The sequence below is a fragment of the Labeo rohita genome, chromosome 2, assembly GCF_022985175.1.
Source record: "Labeo rohita strain BAU-BD-2019 chromosome 2, IGBB_LRoh.1.0, whole genome shotgun sequence".
In the NCBI taxonomy this organism is placed as follows: domain Eukaryota; kingdom Metazoa; phylum Chordata; class Actinopteri; order Cypriniformes; family Cyprinidae; genus Labeo; species Labeo rohita.
Window position 1 is genome coordinate 5,107,037 of NC_066870.1, and position 18,213 is coordinate 5,125,249.

The 18,213-nt window shown below is 39.4% G+C and overlaps 1 protein-coding gene across 11 annotated transcripts in view; it reads left to right on the top strand.

Annotated features, from left to right (window-relative positions):
- Positions 1–18,213, top strand: part of kmt2cb (lysine (K)-specific methyltransferase 2Cb) — a 141,085-nt gene that overhangs the window by 108,839 nt on the left and 14,033 nt on the right. For 7 of the 11 annotated variants that reach the window (XM_051138075.1, XM_051138151.1, XM_051138105.1 and 4 more), the window contains 18 exons: positions 78–310; positions 532–605; positions 1,024–1,227; positions 1,865–3,736; positions 3,863–4,179; positions 4,276–5,960; positions 6,671–6,782; positions 6,890–6,956; positions 7,053–7,116; positions 7,279–7,511; positions 9,643–11,211; positions 11,302–11,487; positions 13,608–13,775; positions 13,936–14,077; positions 14,195–14,336; positions 16,410–16,588; positions 16,693–16,829; positions 17,205–17,418. In XM_051138075.1, coding sequence (XP_050994032.1) covers positions 78–310; positions 532–605; positions 1,024–1,227; positions 1,865–3,736; positions 3,863–4,179; positions 4,276–5,960; positions 6,671–6,782; positions 6,890–6,956; positions 7,053–7,116; positions 7,279–7,511; positions 9,643–11,211; positions 11,302–11,487; positions 13,608–13,775; positions 13,936–14,077; positions 14,195–14,336; positions 16,410–16,588; positions 16,693–16,829; positions 17,205–17,418 — 7,598 coding nt within the window. The remainder of the gene's footprint in view (positions 1–77; positions 311–531; positions 606–1,023; positions 1,228–1,864; positions 3,737–3,862; positions 4,180–4,275; positions 5,961–6,670; positions 6,783–6,889; positions 6,957–7,052; positions 7,117–7,278; positions 7,512–9,642; positions 11,212–11,301; positions 11,488–13,607; positions 13,776–13,935; positions 14,078–14,194; positions 14,337–16,409; positions 16,589–16,692; positions 16,830–17,204; positions 17,419–18,213) is intronic. The other 4 variants (XM_051138096.1, XM_051138162.1, XM_051138114.1 and 1 more) reach the window with 3 other exon arrangements.

An 18,213-nucleotide genomic window follows, 5' to 3' on the forward strand; every position in this document is an offset into this window, starting at 1 on the left:
TCAGTAGGTGAAAATACTGTGGTCTCATTAGATAAAATCAGTATTTCTAGATGACATTAATCATGTCTGCTGCACAGGGACAGGAAGTTCAATCTGATAGCGCAGGAGACTGCTGGTCCGTGGTCAGCAACAGGGTCAGCTTCTGCCTCTGCTCCAGCCGCTGCCTCCGAGGTGGAGGGAGACTCCATGTCCACTGCACAGAAAAGCACTCTGAAGTGGGAAAAAGAGGAAACACTCGGAGAACTTGCCACCGTTGCACCGGTCCTGTATACTAATGTCAACTTCCCAAACCTCAAGGAGGAATATCCAGGTTAGCTCAGGGATTTTAAAATGATCTGTCTTATGCAACTTTGAAAATCAATAGAGTACTATATGTTGCACTTGAAACCCATTTTATTATATTTAGTATGAAATAACATGTTATGTTATTTAGATAATGTTGACCTTAATGGACACAATCTCTTTTTAATGCCACCCAATGTTATACTTCTAAATAAATAAATTTCTTTTATTTTTGTTATAACCTTGCAGACTGGTCAACACGAGTAAAACAAATTGCAAAACTCTGGAGAAAAGCAAGTTCACAGGACCGGGCGCCATATGTGGTAAGTATCTTCAGTATCTTCAGTTTATCATCATCACCAGCATATCTAGTGTTTTGAATAATGGTGTGCTGGCTTGTCGAACAGCTTCACTTGCAAAATTTGAATAACATGTCTATGCTGGTGTATCACCGCTAAACAGAATAAACCAGCTTGGAATTTATTTCAGCAGCAAATGGGGGCTCTTGAGTGTTGCTCAAAGTTAAAAGAATAAATTGGACCCAAGGAGCTCATTACGGTCTAAGAGATAAATACATTTCAAAAGATATGATTAAAGGGAGCATTACCTTGACATGAAGAAGTGTCACTTAAAATAAAAAAACGCTTTTAGATAATGTAATTTTAGCAAATTTATGCAGCCTTTGATTTTCAATGGTCTTTCTTTGATATCAACACTTCATGACCACTCTACCTTTCACAGCAAAAGGCCAGAGATAACAGAGCAGCCCTGCGCATTAACAAAGTTCAAATGTCCAACGAGACCATTAAGCGGCAGCCGCCTCAGCCACAGCAGCCTTTAGAAGTGTTTGATCCTGCTATTCCACCTCTGGACCCGGAATTACTGTTCAAAGATCCACTGAAGCACAAGGAATCAGAGCATGAACAAGAATGGAAGTATAGACAGGTAAGTCTTATATAGACAACAGTTTGGAAACCTTATTGACAGCCAGACATGTTTTGGTTTTGTCAACAGCAAAAGATATAAAGGACATCTCTATGTCTGTGACTGTCTGATTTGTAAAACTGAGACGTGTTGAATTTTTAAGTGAGAATTTTGTTTATGCCTGTTTGATTTGGTGGTGGACATCAAAGAGTAGAAGAGTTGCATTAAAAACAACAGATGTGTAACAAATGGATTTTGTGCTACAGTTTTTAATGTTGAAATGTTTGCATGGACAGCCTTCAAAATAAATTCTACTAAAGCATATTCGTTTACTTCAGAGGGCAGAAAGAAATATGAAAAATGTTTGAAATGTGACATTTTCTTCATGCATAAACTCAGAAGTCTTAGGAACTTCTCAGAACTTCCAATGAGTTGCATCTGTGTGTTCCCTTTTGCCAAGAAGTAATTAAGCTCATCAAAAAACAGAAAAATAGTTTTAAACTTTGAAATAATGACTTTCTATTGATGTTGGTTTGATTACTATTCAGTGAATTTCTTTGTAATTGTAATACATTTTTGCATTTTAAATAAATCACAAATGGTTCATTTACTTATCATTTAACAATTTAATCTGTGTTTTTTTCACTTATTGTTGAAGCAAATGAGACAGAAAAGTAAGCAGCAAGCCAAGATTGAAGCTACACAGAAACTTGAGCAGGTGAAGAATGAGCAACTTCAACAGCAGCAGCAGCAACAACTTCCGTCAATCAGCCAATCTGAGTTTGACTCTTCCGGTAACCTGAAGAGTCCAGTGTCTGTGCATTCCAACAATGGGAGCATGTCTCCCAAGCAGCCCAGTACAAAAAATGGGGTTTCAAAGTCACAGCTACCTAGCACGCCAACATCGTGTTCCCCAGATGATGTCTTTTTGCGGCCTCATCCACCACCCCCATCTTCAGGATCTCAGCCACAGAGCCCTCAGATGTTCTCCCCAAGCTCCTCTGGCTCTAGACCATCCTCACCCTGGGATCCCTACACCAAAATGGTAGGCACACCCAGACCTCCACCCACTGGGCAGGGAACTCCCCGCCGTAACTCAGAGTCAGGGAAATCTCCCAGGGGTCTTTCAGAGCCAATTGGCTCTCCAACAGCCATATGTAATGACCCCTATGCCAAGCCCCCCGACACCCCAAGGCCAGCAGGACCTACAGACCCTTTTCTCAAACCCATGTGCCCTCCCAGGGCAAGTCAGACTTTGGAAGGGAGACATCTTATTGGCTCCCCAGGCCATGATCCATTTTCTAGGGTGTCTGTGAGAAAGGAAGCCTACCAGAGGATGCCTCAGGGCAGGATGATACTCTCGGACCCATATGCTCGTCCTTTACTCACTCCTATCCCAGGCAGCAATGAATCAGGGTCCGTCCAGGTCTTTAAAACTCCTATGCCACCCCCTCAGGCTCAGGAACAATATGCAGGTATGCATGCACGGAGAGCAAGTGGGGATCCCTTTGAAAGACCAATGATGCCCCCTCGTTCCTCTGAGGGATTCTCCCAGAATCAACAGAATGATCCTTACGCACAGCCTCCACTCACTCCTCGTCCTGCAGTAGGTGACGGCTATGCAAATCAAAGGGTTCCACGACCACCCCAAACCCTCCCTTTTTCTCAGCCTGGGCCAATGGCTCGCCAGCCTTCCTGCAACCCATATGCTCGAGCCCCTTCCACCCCTCGTCCAGACTATTCCCAGTGCGATCCCTATGGACAACAACCTGCTACACCAAGACCTTCCAGTGACCCTTTTGCCCCATCTCCATTTTCTAACCCATACTCTAGAATGCCAGGCACACCTAGACCACATGACCCTGAGCCCTACTCTCAGCAGACTGCATCTCGCCATCCAATCATGATGAATCAACCCTCTCAGCAGCAACCCTCTCAGCAGACTCAGAACCGCATAATGTCCCCTATGGACCCTTATGCACAACCCCCTGGTACCCCTCGCTCAGGAATGGTAGACCGGTTCCCCAAGTCTCCAAGTCACCAAAGGACTCCTGATCCTTTTAGTCAACCTCCTGGACTGCCACGATCTGTAGGGCCTGATCCTCATGCACAGACATTGGGAAGGTCCCAGTCATTGCCTAATGATTCTTGTGCACATCCCTCACGAACGCCTCATCCTGGAGGCGTCGGACAGGGATTGGGACCTGGGCCCATGTCAAATCAAGATCCATTCTCTCCTCCTCAAGTCTTGATGCAAGACACTTTTGCCAGTCCAACAAAACATGTTCCGCAGACTCTTAAACATCTGGGCATGACAGATGAAACGGTATCTCAACCGCTATCCAGTCGACCCAATCAGACTCCCATTCATGACCCCTTTGAGCAAGCCCCCATGCTTCCACATCCTCAATGTGGAGAAAATAAAGAGCAACAAGGTTTGGTACAGAGTATGAGTTCCCACCCCATGGGGCAGCCCAGCATTGAAGCTCAAACGGTACCTCTTGCTGAAGCAGAGGAAAGACTCAGACAGGTGTTGTATTATTTTGTTGCTATTCTATTTAAGATTTGGTTTATTCGCTTATGCACAGTCTTAATTATAATTACAGTGTATGTGTTGCACAACACTAATTAACACATAACATTAATTTCTTTTCAGCGCCAGCGTATTCGAGAGTTGCTCCTCAAACAGCAACAGCAGAAGAGTGCCATACGTCAAGATAAGGGTGTACAGGATCATCCTCTGGCCATGCCTCCAGGAACCCCTCAGCATTGGAGTCAGGAGTCTACAGGCCAACAGAGTGAAATTTTTAATCGCCCACCACCACCATATCCCGGTCCAGTAGCTGTGAGAGCCCCTCAGAGATTTCATGGGCCATTCCCAGGAGATCAACAGGGGCATTTCCCTGACGCCCAGTTTCCTAGACCACAGTTTCCTGGGGATGCTGACTCAAATATAAGGCAGCTTGGGCCAAGGTGGGTGAATTTACATACTTCAGAACTTTTGTATCAAATGTAGAGATTAGCTTTTCAAATAATGCAATAATGGGAATGTTCTCCTTTTGATTTTAGGATGCCCATCTCTCCTAATGTCCAAGGTCCTCTGGGAGTTCCAAGGCCTCATCAGATGCAGGAACCAATAATTGAAGCTCATCCACAGATGAGAAGATCCATGTCTATGGACTTGGGAAAATCAATAGGAGGCAACCCTTTAGTAACCCCACATTTGCCCCCTCGTGGCATGCACGTGCAACAGCATAACATCATGGGGCAGCCTTTCATAGAACTGAGACACAGGGCACCAGATAGTAGATTGAGGCTTCCATTTGGAACAACTCCTATGCAGGGAAATCGAATGGAATCTCCCTCATTGCAGCGACCCCCAAGTTTCATGGGTGGCCAAGAAATGGGATTCCCCTTTAATCAGGTTCCAAAGCCAATGGACACAGCAATGAATCAGCCTCAGGTAGTTAATACGCAGATGCAGGCATCTCTCAGCTTGGGGAATTTACAGCAGGCCAATATTCAACTGAGAGCCGGACATCCACAAATCCCCCTAACAAGGTCTATAAGCCAACCCGCTTCCAATGAGACACTCACCGCTCCCTTACTTACAAGTATCGCTGCTACATCTGCTGTTCAAAACGATGAGGGTCCTTTATCCACAAATGAGGTACCTGAGGAGAAAATCGATACTGATGAATCTGCTGTGAAGGACCTTGAAGATGTAGAGGTGAAGGACCTTGTCGATGCAGATTTAGAGAACCTAAATCTCGATCCAGATGATGGAAAGGACTTGGATCTTGAAACGAATGACCTGCATCTAGATGACTTCTTAACGTCTGGGAAATTTGATATAATTGCCTATGCTGATGCTGATTTAGATCTTAGCGAGGATCTGGATCTCAATGATCCAATAGAAGACCACACTGAGACGTCTGATTTCCAAAAGACAAAATCTGAGAAAAAGACTGACAGTTTTGATGGCTCATCGTCATCATGTTCTACATCGACAGACAAGGACGTGGTAGACAAAACTGCCCAGTCTCAAGGTCACATCAGTCAAGATGTTTCTCAGGATCAGGTGTTGGCTTCCTTAAAAACAGAGGAGGATAGCAAAAATGGACTTAAAGATTGCTTGTCCCAAGACACTTCTTGTAAGAATCAGGTCAATGATAGTACTGCCATTAATCAAGCTAGCTTTGAAAGTGACATTGATGCCAGTTTACAGGTTGCAAAGTCTGGAATTCATCCCGATGCTACTCCAGTGCTTTCAAGCATGCTGGTCAATGTACCACCAGAAGATGAATCACAGAAACAGGAACATTGTGGGCAGACAGCTGCACAAAGCAACGCTCCAAATCAGGAAGCTGCAATGTCACTCAGTAGCACTATGCTGGGGCAAGAAAACTTCTCAGTGCAGGGGATGGATACTGGTCTCAGTATTGACCAGTCTTTGGTGTCTTCCCATGGTGAAGGTGCATTAGAAGTCCCAGGCTCCATTCAGGAACAGCAGCAAAGCCATATTTTTGGTTTGGATCAAAAGGATGCTGTACTCTCAGGGGAACAACACAGTATTCTTGCCCAACAGGCAATGTTGTCACAGCAAGGCCAGCAGAACAGACCATTGCTTCTGGAGGAGCAGCCCCTCCTTCTTCAAGACCTCCTAGATCAAGAGAGACAGGAGCAGCAGCAGCAGAAGCAAATGCAAGCTATGATAAGACAGCGTTCTAGTGACTCATTCTTCCCCAACATAGGTAAGGAGTAGCTGATACATAAATGTGTAAATTTGTTCTTCCTTGATTCAGTATGAGGCCTTCTTTGTTTTGCATGTGGCAAACAGCTGGTCAAAGACTTAAAAGATAAAAAAAACTCAGTGTACAACATTTCAGTTTTCACATAGAACTACTTTATTGACTTATTACCTTTTAAAATGTGATTTTGCACATTTTTGATTCATTTGTTTGTAAATTTAAGTAAATGGCATGTATTTGTCACTAACTGTCTGAAACTAAAATAACACAAAGTACAAAGTTTTCAGTGTGATTGAAGCTTTTACTAGACCTGATGTTTATTCTGCAATGGTTTTTACATCATAAACATGATAAAATCAAATTACCCAGAAATAACACAACAAAAATGTCATTAAAGGAATATTCTGGCAGCTTCTATGCCATGTACATTACCACAGAAAAGAAAACCTGTACTTCAGTTTGTAAAAACAAACAAAAAGTCTCTTAACAGAAAAGCACTTCTGATGGAAGTCTGTGGAATTGGCGCATAAACTGTGGAATTGGCGTTTTTTGTTGTTTTACAAATTGAGGTCTTGAAATTGTTGTTGTTGGTTGTTCTTCCTCTGTTTAATCACAAGGTAAACAATTTAATATTTGCAGTTTATATTTTCTAAGAAACTGTACTCTTGACTTTAATTTGCCTGAATTTGCATACCTTTCCATTGATTTTTCAGATTTTGATGCTATCACAGACCCCATAATGAAGGCAAAGATGGTCGCATTAAAAGGAATCAATAAAATGATGGTTCAGAACAACATGGGAATGTCTCCTATGGTCATGAACAAGTGAGTTAATAGTCTTGTTTGTTTATCTGAAATATTATTAGATTTATTTTTTAGTGTATGAGCTTTGCACTAATGGCTTTTCCACTTCTCTAAATCTCTAAAATTAGTGTCCAGACAGGACAGGCACTACCAGCTCCTGAGGGAGGTATACCTCCAATGCAGTTGGCAGGACAGGTGAGACTCTATTTGACGGCTATTTGACGTTCCTTTACCTACCAGTAAGTGTCATAATTTTAGATTGTCTCATTGTTCTGTTAATTTCTCATTTAGGATGGCAAACCTGCTCCTCACATGGCACGACCCAATCCCCCAAATTTTGGAACAGGATTTTCCCGTAAGTCTTTAATAATTCTGGATATCAGTAATACAGTCCACTCATCATTTATGAGACAAACATCCTGAATATGAAGATGTGTATATAGTATATTTATACTTAATCACGAACATGTATTTTGTACACCAGTAATTAAAAATTCCAACCTTTTCCCCAATCAAGATGATGCACAGAAGGTTCAGTATGAGGACTGGCTCAGGGAAACCCAGCAGCTGCTTCAGATGCAGCAGAAGTTTTTGGAGGAGCAGATTGGGGCCCATAGAAAGTCAAAAAAGGCCCTGTCAGCCAAGCAGAGAACTGCCAAGAAAGCAGGACGGGAGTTTCCTGAGGAGGACGCAGAGCAGCTGAAACATGTGACAGAGCAGCAGGGGGTGGTGCAGAAACAGCTGGAACAGGTAAAGCATGCACATAATGTCAGTCAGTGGTTTGTTTATAACAACCTTGAAAAGTATAATAATAGTGTTGAAAAGTCAATAACAATACATGTATCATTTCATCATTGAAAACAATGCACCTTGTCATTTACTTTAAGAACCATTCATACCATGATTTTCTTGTGTTTTGGAGGAGGTGTGGCTTTGGAGACTGATTTTGCTTTTTGGATCTTATGCTTATGCTTAAGCTTTCTGTTGATGTATGGTTTGTTAGGATAGGACAATATTTGACTGAGATACAACTATCTGAATATATGGAATCTGAGGGTGCAAAAAAAATCAAAATATTGAGAAAATCGCCTTTAAAGTTGTCCAAATGAAGTTTTTAATAATGCATATTACTAATCAAAAATTAAGTTTTGATATATTTACAGTAGGAATTTTACTAAATATCTTAATGGAACATGATCTTATTTTGATTTCCTGCTGATTTCTGGCATTAAAGAAAAATCAATAATTTTGACCCATAGAATGTATTTTTGGCTGTTGCTACTAATATACCCCAGCGACTTAAGACTGGTTTTGTAGTCCAGGGTCACATATAAAGATTTTCTTAATGATCACTAATATTGAAAATTGAAATGTATTAAACATATACTTAATAAAAACAACAAAATATATGCCATTATTTTCTGTAACATAAGTAAATTAGCCAATTTTGTTTAAATGAAGGATTACAGAAATGAGTGCACCCTAGATTTAATTCAACAAATGTGTAATATTCTAGTACTTAATATGTCCTCCAGAACTTTAAATATACTGCTCTGACCCTTCTTAGAACTGAGTGTACAAGTTCATGACAAATTCCACATCTGTCCTCTTTAACTCCTGGAGGACGACCTCCTTAAATGCCCTGGTCTTTAATGGGGAGTTTTACTCAGCTCGTCTCTACAGAATCCCCCACATCTGCTCAAAAGTGTTAAGATTGAGTGAAATACATGTCCACTGAAGGATTTTCACCTTGAGAGAATGAAAATCTTCATTGTCATGCTGAAAATATGCCAATAATGCAGGGAATGAGGGGAGGGTAGCATCTTCAGTTTCAAGTTTTTGTATTACATCACACAGTGGTGTGTGAATTCACTGACAGCACTGATAAAGCACAACTTTCTCACACCTTCAGCACTCACACATCCCTATAGAAGAGCTTTACTACCACTGAACGTCGACCATAGGTACCAGGCACTCACTGTACTACTGTACTGAGTTACCTACTACAGTAGGTAATTCTGGTGGTAACAACAACCATGCATGTCACTTCTGCAGGCTGCGTTGTACTGTGTAAGATAAAGTGTCACTCTTTTCATAGCTTTTACCGGCTCTGAGACACTTCCATGGTATTTCTCCTGCTCTTTTTCCAGCAAAAATTCTCTCAACACTAAATGAAAACTTAAAATGAAGACCTGATTATTTCAGGAGCCTTGTCACAAGTCCATTGTTTTTGAGTGTCGGTGCTACTTCTGCTATATTTTCACACTTAAAACAATATTTTGGTATTCCTCTTGTACCACTGTCCTCTTTCATGCTAAGAAATAAGCCACCTAGCAGTTTTCTCACAAGTGGTTCCATTGTTGCCAGCATTAAGTCTGTGTGTGATTCAGTAGGCTATATAACACTTTTAATTGTCAGGAAATTACTTGTCTTTAAAAGTTTTGGTTCACTATACTTACCTGTTAATCAAAAATAGCCTTAAACCTACACTTTTTTTGTTTTATTTAGTAACTTTCAGGAGGATGTACTTATTTTGCAACAAAACAATTTATCACTTTGATAAATTCTTATTTTGCTGAATAATTTTGACATTCTTCTTTGGTAATTGGTTAAGCAGGCTTGTTGGAACATTATATCTCCAAAGAACCCTAACATGTCATCTAAGTAAAGAGTAATTGCTGAATTTGTTAAGTTTTAGAGGGGGTGTACACATTTATGCTGTGTACTGTACATTGTTTCGAAGATGCACCACTATATATTAGAAAGACAAGGACATATTCCCTCAAACTTGGGGACATTTTCGTGTAATGGTCAAGGACGTGTTGAAATGATTTGAAAAATACATCTAGTTTAATGTAAGGTTTTTCTGTGCTTTTTCCAGATTCGCAAACAGCAGAAGGAGCATGCAGAGCTAATAGAGGAGTACAGGGTTAAACAGCAGCAGCAAGGTGGCATGCAGCCCGCAATGATGCAAGGAATGCCACCAATGCAGCCTCACGCTGGTATGATGCCAGTTGGGCCCCCAATGAACCAACCTATGATGGGTCCCATGATGCCCATTCGTCTCCACCCTGGCCAACCAGACGCAGCTAATGTGACCAACACAGCAGGTTGGCACCCTGGTGCACCTGTTTCCAGCGGAGGACCTCAAATGCCAGGAGTAATGCCTGCTCAAGTAGTGCAGGCACAGCCTCCGCAGCCACCAGTGGCTAGGCCCAGTCAGGGGCAGGCAGGTGGCGAGTCTCCTCATGTGAATTTTGATGATACCAACCCATTTAGTGAAGGCTTCCAGGAGCGTGAGCGCAAGGAGCGACTACGGGAGCAGCAGGAGAGGCAAAGAGTTCAGCTCATGAAGGAGGTGGAAAGACAACGGGTGAAACACTGCATGGAGCAACAGCAAGTCGCGAACTGCCAAGACGGTACAATGAGGGCCTTGTCCCAAATGCCTTTTTACAACCAGGAGCTCCCGCAGGACTTCATGCAACCACCCAGAATGCAGCAGCAGATGCAAGGTCCGCCATTTCCACAGCAGCAAGGCATGCAACCAGGGTTCGTTGGAGGACCGCCCAGACCAATGATGGGTAACGGTCCGTTCCCTCAGGAAATGGGACCTGGGTTTGTTTCTGAGAACCTAGCACTCCATGGGCCTAACTTTGTCCAAGCCCAAGCTAGACCTCAGAGATATCCTGGGCCAAACATGATGCCCCAGAATCCAGCTCAAGGGCATCAGTTTCCAATGGAGGGTCCCACGCCCTTGCCTCCAAACTTTCCAGGTCCCGGTCCGTCGCTTATCCAGCTGTACTCCAATATCATTCCAGAGGAGAAGGGAAAGAAGAAAAGGAACCGCAAGAAGAAGAAAGACGATGATTGTGAGTCGCTGAGAGCTCCTTCTACACCTCACTCGGACCTGACAGCTCCGTTAACACCTTGCGTTTCAGATACATCATCCACTCCGACAAGGAACCCAATGGTTTTTGGCGACCATGAGTTCTGCGAGACGTCCCAGCCTGGATCGTCTACACCAGGCTCCATGAGCAGCCAGCCGCACTCTGAGCTGGAGCGCCAGCTCTCTGAAGGCAGCTGCGGTGGAGGGCCCGAGATGGCCATGGCCCAACAGGAGATGCATGACAGGATCCTGTCCAACATCAAATTGGAGAAGGTGGAGGCGAGTGACTGCCATGGGCATAAGGGAATGGAGATGGAAATGAGACTAGGCATGGTGAAGGTAGAGGGAGAGAGGGAAGGAATGTTGCTTCATCCTTTGAACCAAAGTCCAGCCAACAGCTCGAAAGAAGCTGGGAATGAGCTCCTCAAACACCTCCTGAAGAATAAGAGGACTCCACCTCCTGCATTGCCCCACCAGAGATCTGAAGACAGTTTGAGGTCAGAGGAAGAGGGATCCATGGACTGCAAAGCATTTCTGCGACAGAGCTCCATGGACAGCACTGGGGTGAGTGATTCAGGATGCATCATTTTCATTGTAAAACATGGGTATTTATAAGGTCTTGTCTTGACGGTGTCATTTTTTCCTTCCCCACAGACATTTTCGGATTCACACCCTGATTTCCCTGGACCATTACTTCCAGAGGACAAAAAGAAACAGAGGAACAAGAGGGCACCCAAGAGCGGAGACAGACCCGCTCCCCGCTGTAAAAAGAGGAAGAAAGAGGAGGACGAGAATCAAGTGTATTCCTCTACTGAGCCAGTAATGACCCAGTTAAAACAGGTACGATAAAAATATTTTTTATTTTCAGTCTAGGTCAGTCGTATGTACTTTCACAGCCCTGTCAGTAGGGCTTAAAAGCCTCCTCATAAACACCAAACTACAACTGTGTTCTTTTTGACTTATACTGCTCATCATTTAGCAGTATTACCAATATTAATAAACTTTCCATTTTTATTCTGTCATGATATTATTTGACCAAACATACAGTAAAAGCAGTCATGTTGTGAAATATTATTACAGTATGAAATAAGTTTGGTGACACTTTATTTTTAAGGTGTCCTTGTTACACATTACATGTTCTTACTATTATAATAACAATTAATTATGCATAATTACATGCAAGTAACCCTAAGTCAAACCCAATTCCTAACCCTAACCATACAGTAAGTACATGTAGTTAATTAATATTACTCAGTACTTAAATGTATTATTACACTGTAACAAGGACATCTTAAAATAAAGTGTAACCATAAGTCATCAGTGTCTCATTTCATTTCAGAAATATGATTTGCTGTTTTAGTAACATTTCTTATTTTTATTGTTGTTAAAAACAGGTATTGTGCTTAATACTTCTGCAATTTTTTTTTGCTGAATAGAAATTTAAAAACATTTAATTGAAATAAATATATATATGTGTATATATATATATATATATATATGTGTGTGTGTGTGTGTATGTATGTGTATATATATATACATTAGAAATATATTTACTGTTATTTTTGATCAATTAAATGCATCTTTGCTGAATAAAAGTGTATTTCTAAAAAAAAAAGTATATAAATATTATAAAAAACGATAACACTTTAAAATAAGGTTCCATTTGTTAATTATATTTGATGCATTAACTAATATTAACTAACAATGAGCAATAAATTGCTACAGTATTAGTAACTGTACATTTATGTATTATAGTACAGTATTGGTATGGTACATTATTGCATATGTGTGTTTTGTTAGCAATTAACAATTCTTTTGTTTTGAGTACTTTTAATCAGCAAGGACACATGAAATAGTTTTAAAGTGATAATAAAGACAAATATGTTATGAAATATTTCCATTTTCAACTTTGATAATAAGAATTGTTTCTTGCGCACCAAATCAGCATATTAGAATGATTTCTGAAGGATCATGTGACACTGAAGACTGGAGTAATGATTCTGAAAATTCAGCCTTAGCAATACAAGAAAATACATTCAAATGGAAAAACTATTTTAAATTGCAATGATATTTCATAGTACAGTTTTACTGTATTTTGTTCAAAATTAATGCAGCCTTGGTGTTCACGAGAGACTTTTAAAAAATCATATTGACGGCAAACCTTTGAATAGTAAAGTTCTGTACTTTTGAGAAAGCACCCATATTAGGTTCAATCTAATTATGTACTAAATCAGTCAAGTGTTCTGCTAAATTAAATTAATTGTTTTCAATATTATAATGACCCTAGTAAAAAAGTAATAGATTTAACATGCATTTATTTTATATTAAGTATAGTTCAAGTCTATTAATATATTTACTGATACATCACTCAAGACCCACTGATATAAAAATTATAATTCAACTTTATTTGGAGTACTACTTGTGCACTATGCCTTTTCTTAATATTAAGCCTAAAATGTGTTTTAATGTCACTATTGATGAGGATTGTATGATCTTTAAATAATATTGGCCTTTAAATGCGAAATATTTAAAGTGTAACTAAAGTATACTTGCAATAGTTCCACTTTAGCACTATCAGATATACTTAAGTAAGTTGGACTTCAACACGACTTCCACACAATTAAAGTGCATTAAGTACAAAATTAGTTGTTCCAATTTAGCAGACTTTAAATATACAAGTTTAGTGCACTAAAAGTACAATTGCAGGGTATTTTTATAAAGCACATAATATGTAAATGTATTTTAAATATTTATTTTTCACTAGGGGAGTTTTAGCATTAGTTGTATCTCATACTTTATGCTCATCACATGAGAAGTTGTCAGTTTCTGACAGGTTTCTTAATTACACTCATACAGGACCTTATGAGTGCCAGTCTCTCTCTTCTAATGCTCTTTTAAGCATGACCTTTTATCTCACGTTTCCCATATGTCGCTCTTTGTGTCCCATTGTTTCACTGCAGCAGCAGCTTTCTCTCTTGCCCCTAATGGAGCCTCTGGTGGGGGTGAACTTTGCCCATTTCGTGCCCTATGGGGGTGGACAGCTGGATGGAGAGAGCCGTCTCTCGGGCACATTTGGGAGCGCCTCATTGGATGGCGTCTCTGACTATTACTCCCAGCTGATTTACAAGGTAATTAAGAGCAGCTAATAAAATACACCACGACTGAACATTTGCTGCTGAAGCTTTTTATGGCTTATATCAAGTCTCGTGACATCAGCGGTAAACGCCACTCATTAGATTTCATGTATGAGATGTACAGATGGTCACACATATTTTTATCTGTCTACAGCAGAATAATCTGAGCAACCCCCCCACACCTCCTGCCTCCCTGCCCCCGACTCCTCCTCCAGTGGCGCGCCAGAAGTTGCTCAATGGCTTTGCCACAACAGAGGAGCTTGCCAGCAAAGGTGGTGTCATTGTTGGCCATGATGGTGAGCAATCAATAGCCCAAAATGAAGATAAATACATTTAGATCACAATATGTAATATTCATAATGGACTGTGGGCACTAGTGACACTAATTTACACTAATTAATGTTTTTCAACAGTCACCAAAGGGCTGCTTTCTCGACCGCTGCAGTTTAAGGCTGAGGAGGAGCTGCTGGCTCGAGCTCTAGCTCAGGGGCCCAAAACTGTGAATGTGCCGGCCTCTCTTCCCACCCCGCCTCATAACAACCAAGAAGAGCTCAGGTCAGTAGACAGATAACAAGAACTGGGATTACACTTCCCACTGATGTTTCTGTTATTTAAAAGTCTGACCTTCAAATGTATATTTTGAGTAACAGAATAGAGTTATAATTGCAAGTTCTAGAGATACTAGCAGTTATGAAATGACCAGGGAGACTGGAGTAATGGCTAATGAAAATTAAGCTTTGTATCACATGAACAAATTACATTTTAAAATATATTAAAATCGAAAACGGTTATTTTAAACTGCAATGATAACTACAATATTATATTGTATTGTGTTGTTATTGTTGTTGTTTTTAATTAATGCAGCTTTGGTGAGCATAAGAGACTTCCTTTAAAACATTTTCAACTTTTAAACAATAGTGTGCATAATTTTTTCCCCTGTAATTTTGAGAAAGCACCCATATTTGATCCTAACTAAACAAAAACAACATATTTTTGAGAACATGTTTTAATATCATTTTTATTATGCTAATAAATATTATCATCACTATAAATTGTAGCATTAGGTGTTAAATGACATCACATGAGGAGTTGATTTCTTAAAATAAAGGGTTGATTCCTCATTTCACTGTAACAAGTTCCTGCCTTAAATTTTTAAGTACAGCTTAGCTGTTTAAGTCATTTCAAATTAAAAAACTGGCTTAAAAATCAGTTCAACCTTGTACAACTTGTACAATAAAGTTGAAAATTGATTAACTTATTTTAACGAGTTAAAGTAATGTAAAAACACATTGTCGTAACTTATTGGTTATATAATTTTTATAGGTAAGCTTTCTGTCCTCTATGCTGAATTTTATAGTTAAGGCCAGACACTGCAGGTAAATAGTGTAAAAAACTAGTTAACTAGTAACTAGTTATCGCCTTACTTACCCAGTTGATTGATTAAATTGATAATTGCAACATTTTTTGTTATACAAGTTTTCTAAAATGTTAGGTTTAATTATGCAAATGAGGTATTATTTAATTAAATTGCACTAGTGTGCTTAAATTTCTAGTACAAAAATCTAAACACTGGATGGGGTTTCAAAATTCTTGTTTAATTTTACATTTTACGACATATTAGAGTCAAATGTTTTTACAGAGGGAATTTTGGGTATCTCATTTTTTGTCACTCCATAATTCAGAAAATACTTAGAACGAACAGAAAACAATATATTTTCACAATTTTCTATGGGAATAAAATGTTATATATAAACAAATCAATGTAGGAAATGTATGCTCAATGTAGGAGGAGAAACTCATTTTGAGAAAACGGCCTTCAAAATTACGTATTATAATATATTGACACAAAAAGATGAAGTGCTGTAAAAGAAACGCATAACAGCGTCTTTTGGATGTTTTCTTTCCACTAGTCTGAAAAAACACTTTATGAAAAACCAAAATCTCAAACTTGACAGTTGCATAAAAAATCGTTTTTACCTGCAGTGTCTCCCCTTAATTATTCAATTTCTAAAGGTTAAAATGTAATGACTTTTTCTTGTGTCTTTAATTATTTTTCCTTTTTTGAGGCAGCTGAAAGTTCTCTATTTTGGGCTTATCTCCTACACAGACTTATTAATCTTTAATAAATTTATAGTGTTAAAACCAGTCTTCTGAACATCAGAATCTGTTTACATCATGATCTTAAAAGTAGGTTTATTAGGTGTTATCAAACAAATCATCAACGGTTTGTTTTTTATTTTTATTAATTCAAACTGAATTGACTGCTAGCTAACCTTCGTCCAAGGCCAAACCCAACTCTTTCTCCAAAAAACTGAAAAATGTCATTACATCACAGACTTTTTTTTTTTTAAATCCACCTTTACACTAAAATTCACTTGGAAGGCTGATCAAGGCCATGTTCAGACCTTTATTCCAGAGCAAATGCTTTAACACAGATGAAACCCTTTTGAAGAAGTTTCATAATTTTGAAAATTTCAAAACCGCCCCCGGTTGAAGAATCCCAATGGTATGTGAAACAAAATATCAGATAGACAGTGCTTTGAATGTGATTGTATTTTCTAACCACAAGTCTGTTTTTCAGCTTCTTCTCAGATAAAACGTAACATTGTATTTCTCTTGTACACACAGGGGACAGGAGCACTGTGAAGACAGAGACACCCCAGACAGCTTCGTCCCGTCTTCTTCCCCAGAGAGTGTCGTTGGCATGGAGATCAGCCGCTATCCTGATCTCTCATTGGTCAAGGAGGAGCCTCCTTCTCCAGCCCTGTCTCCAGTAATTCCAATGTTTCCTGTCTTTAGGGGCAAAGGTGATTAACCCTTTATGTTATAAATGTTCTGGATGCTTTTGAGTAACCACTGCGGATTTGTTGTCTCTTTTTAATCCATTTTATTTGTTCCTCTTATTTTGTAGGCTCAGAGGTCAGGTTACGAGAGGTCAAGACGGAGCCTTCGTCAATGTTTTTCGGCTCTCCATTTGGATCAGTGCAAAATGGCTCCAACACTGGACTGGTGTCCATCGCCATCACACTGAAACCAGCAGCTGCTGAGGTGAGAAACAGTGATGGTTCACCAGAAAAATCTATTTAGGTCTGAATCACATGTTGCACAGCTGCAGAGGAAACTGCAGAATTCTTGATTGACAGCACAAGAACATGAAGTATGAAGTACAACAAAACATTTCCGATGATGTAGACAAAATGTGACAGATCATTTAAATTGACAGTAGAAGTAGTCAGTGGAAATAGTATAAATAACTGTCACATTGTCAGAAGAAAATGTTGAATTGTTGAAAACTTGATGATTGAACCCTAAGTATAAGCAACAGGAGTAGTGATGCTTGCCTCAACAAATACAGCTACAACATTCCAAATAGTGTATGATATAATAACTGAACTCCTCTCATTTTTCACTGTGGTCTTTCAGAACATCACTGACGTGGTTGCAGCCATTGCTGACCTGATCCATGTGAAGATCCCCAGCAGCTATGAGGTCAGCAGTGGCCCCGGAGGAACTATGGGGGCCATCAAGACCTCTGTGGATCCACAGCGTCTGACCTCTGCACTTCATGAGCCGAATGGACCGCGGGTCACACAGCAAGCACCTCAGCACCTGCAGCTTCAGCACAACCATAACAAAAGTAAGGAACACCTAATTATCCATATTTTGTCACAATTACCTCTTTCTACCAGTGGTTATTGGGCCAAATATGTGACCCTGGACCACAAAACCAGCCATAAATAGCGTGGGTGTATTTGTAGCAACAGCCAACAATACATTGTATCAAGTCAAAATGATCGATTTTTCGTTTATGCCAAAAATCATTAGGATATTAAGTAAAGACCATGTTCCATTTATTCTGTTTATTCAACTTTCAGATAATGTATAAATCTGGTTTTGTGGTCCAAGGTCTCATATATGTCTCTTTCTCTGTCTGTTATGCTTGATGACAGTTATACATAAAGCATCATAAAGGTGATTTAAATTTATTTTGGTTTCAGTATTTTGGGGGAAAAAAAATTGTTTTTGTAAGATTATTATTATTAAGTCTTTTATGCTTTTATTCATTTACATTTATTTGATCAAAAATACTGTAAAAGCAGTAATATTGTGAAATGTTTTTTACTATTTGAAATATTTGTTTTCTATTTTAGTAAATTTTAAAATACAATTTATTCCTGTGATGCAAAGCTGAATTTTCAGCAACTTTACTCCAGTCTTTAGTGTCATATGACCTTTCTGAAATCAAAAAACACTCCTATATAAAATATTTTTGTGTAAGCAAAAAGTTTAACATGATTTTAGCAGGATTCTTTGATTCTTTGAATAGAAGCTTAAAAAGAATAGTATTTATTTGAAATAGAAAACTTTTTAACATTATGAATGTGTTTAGTGTCATATATATATATATATATATATATATATATATATATAT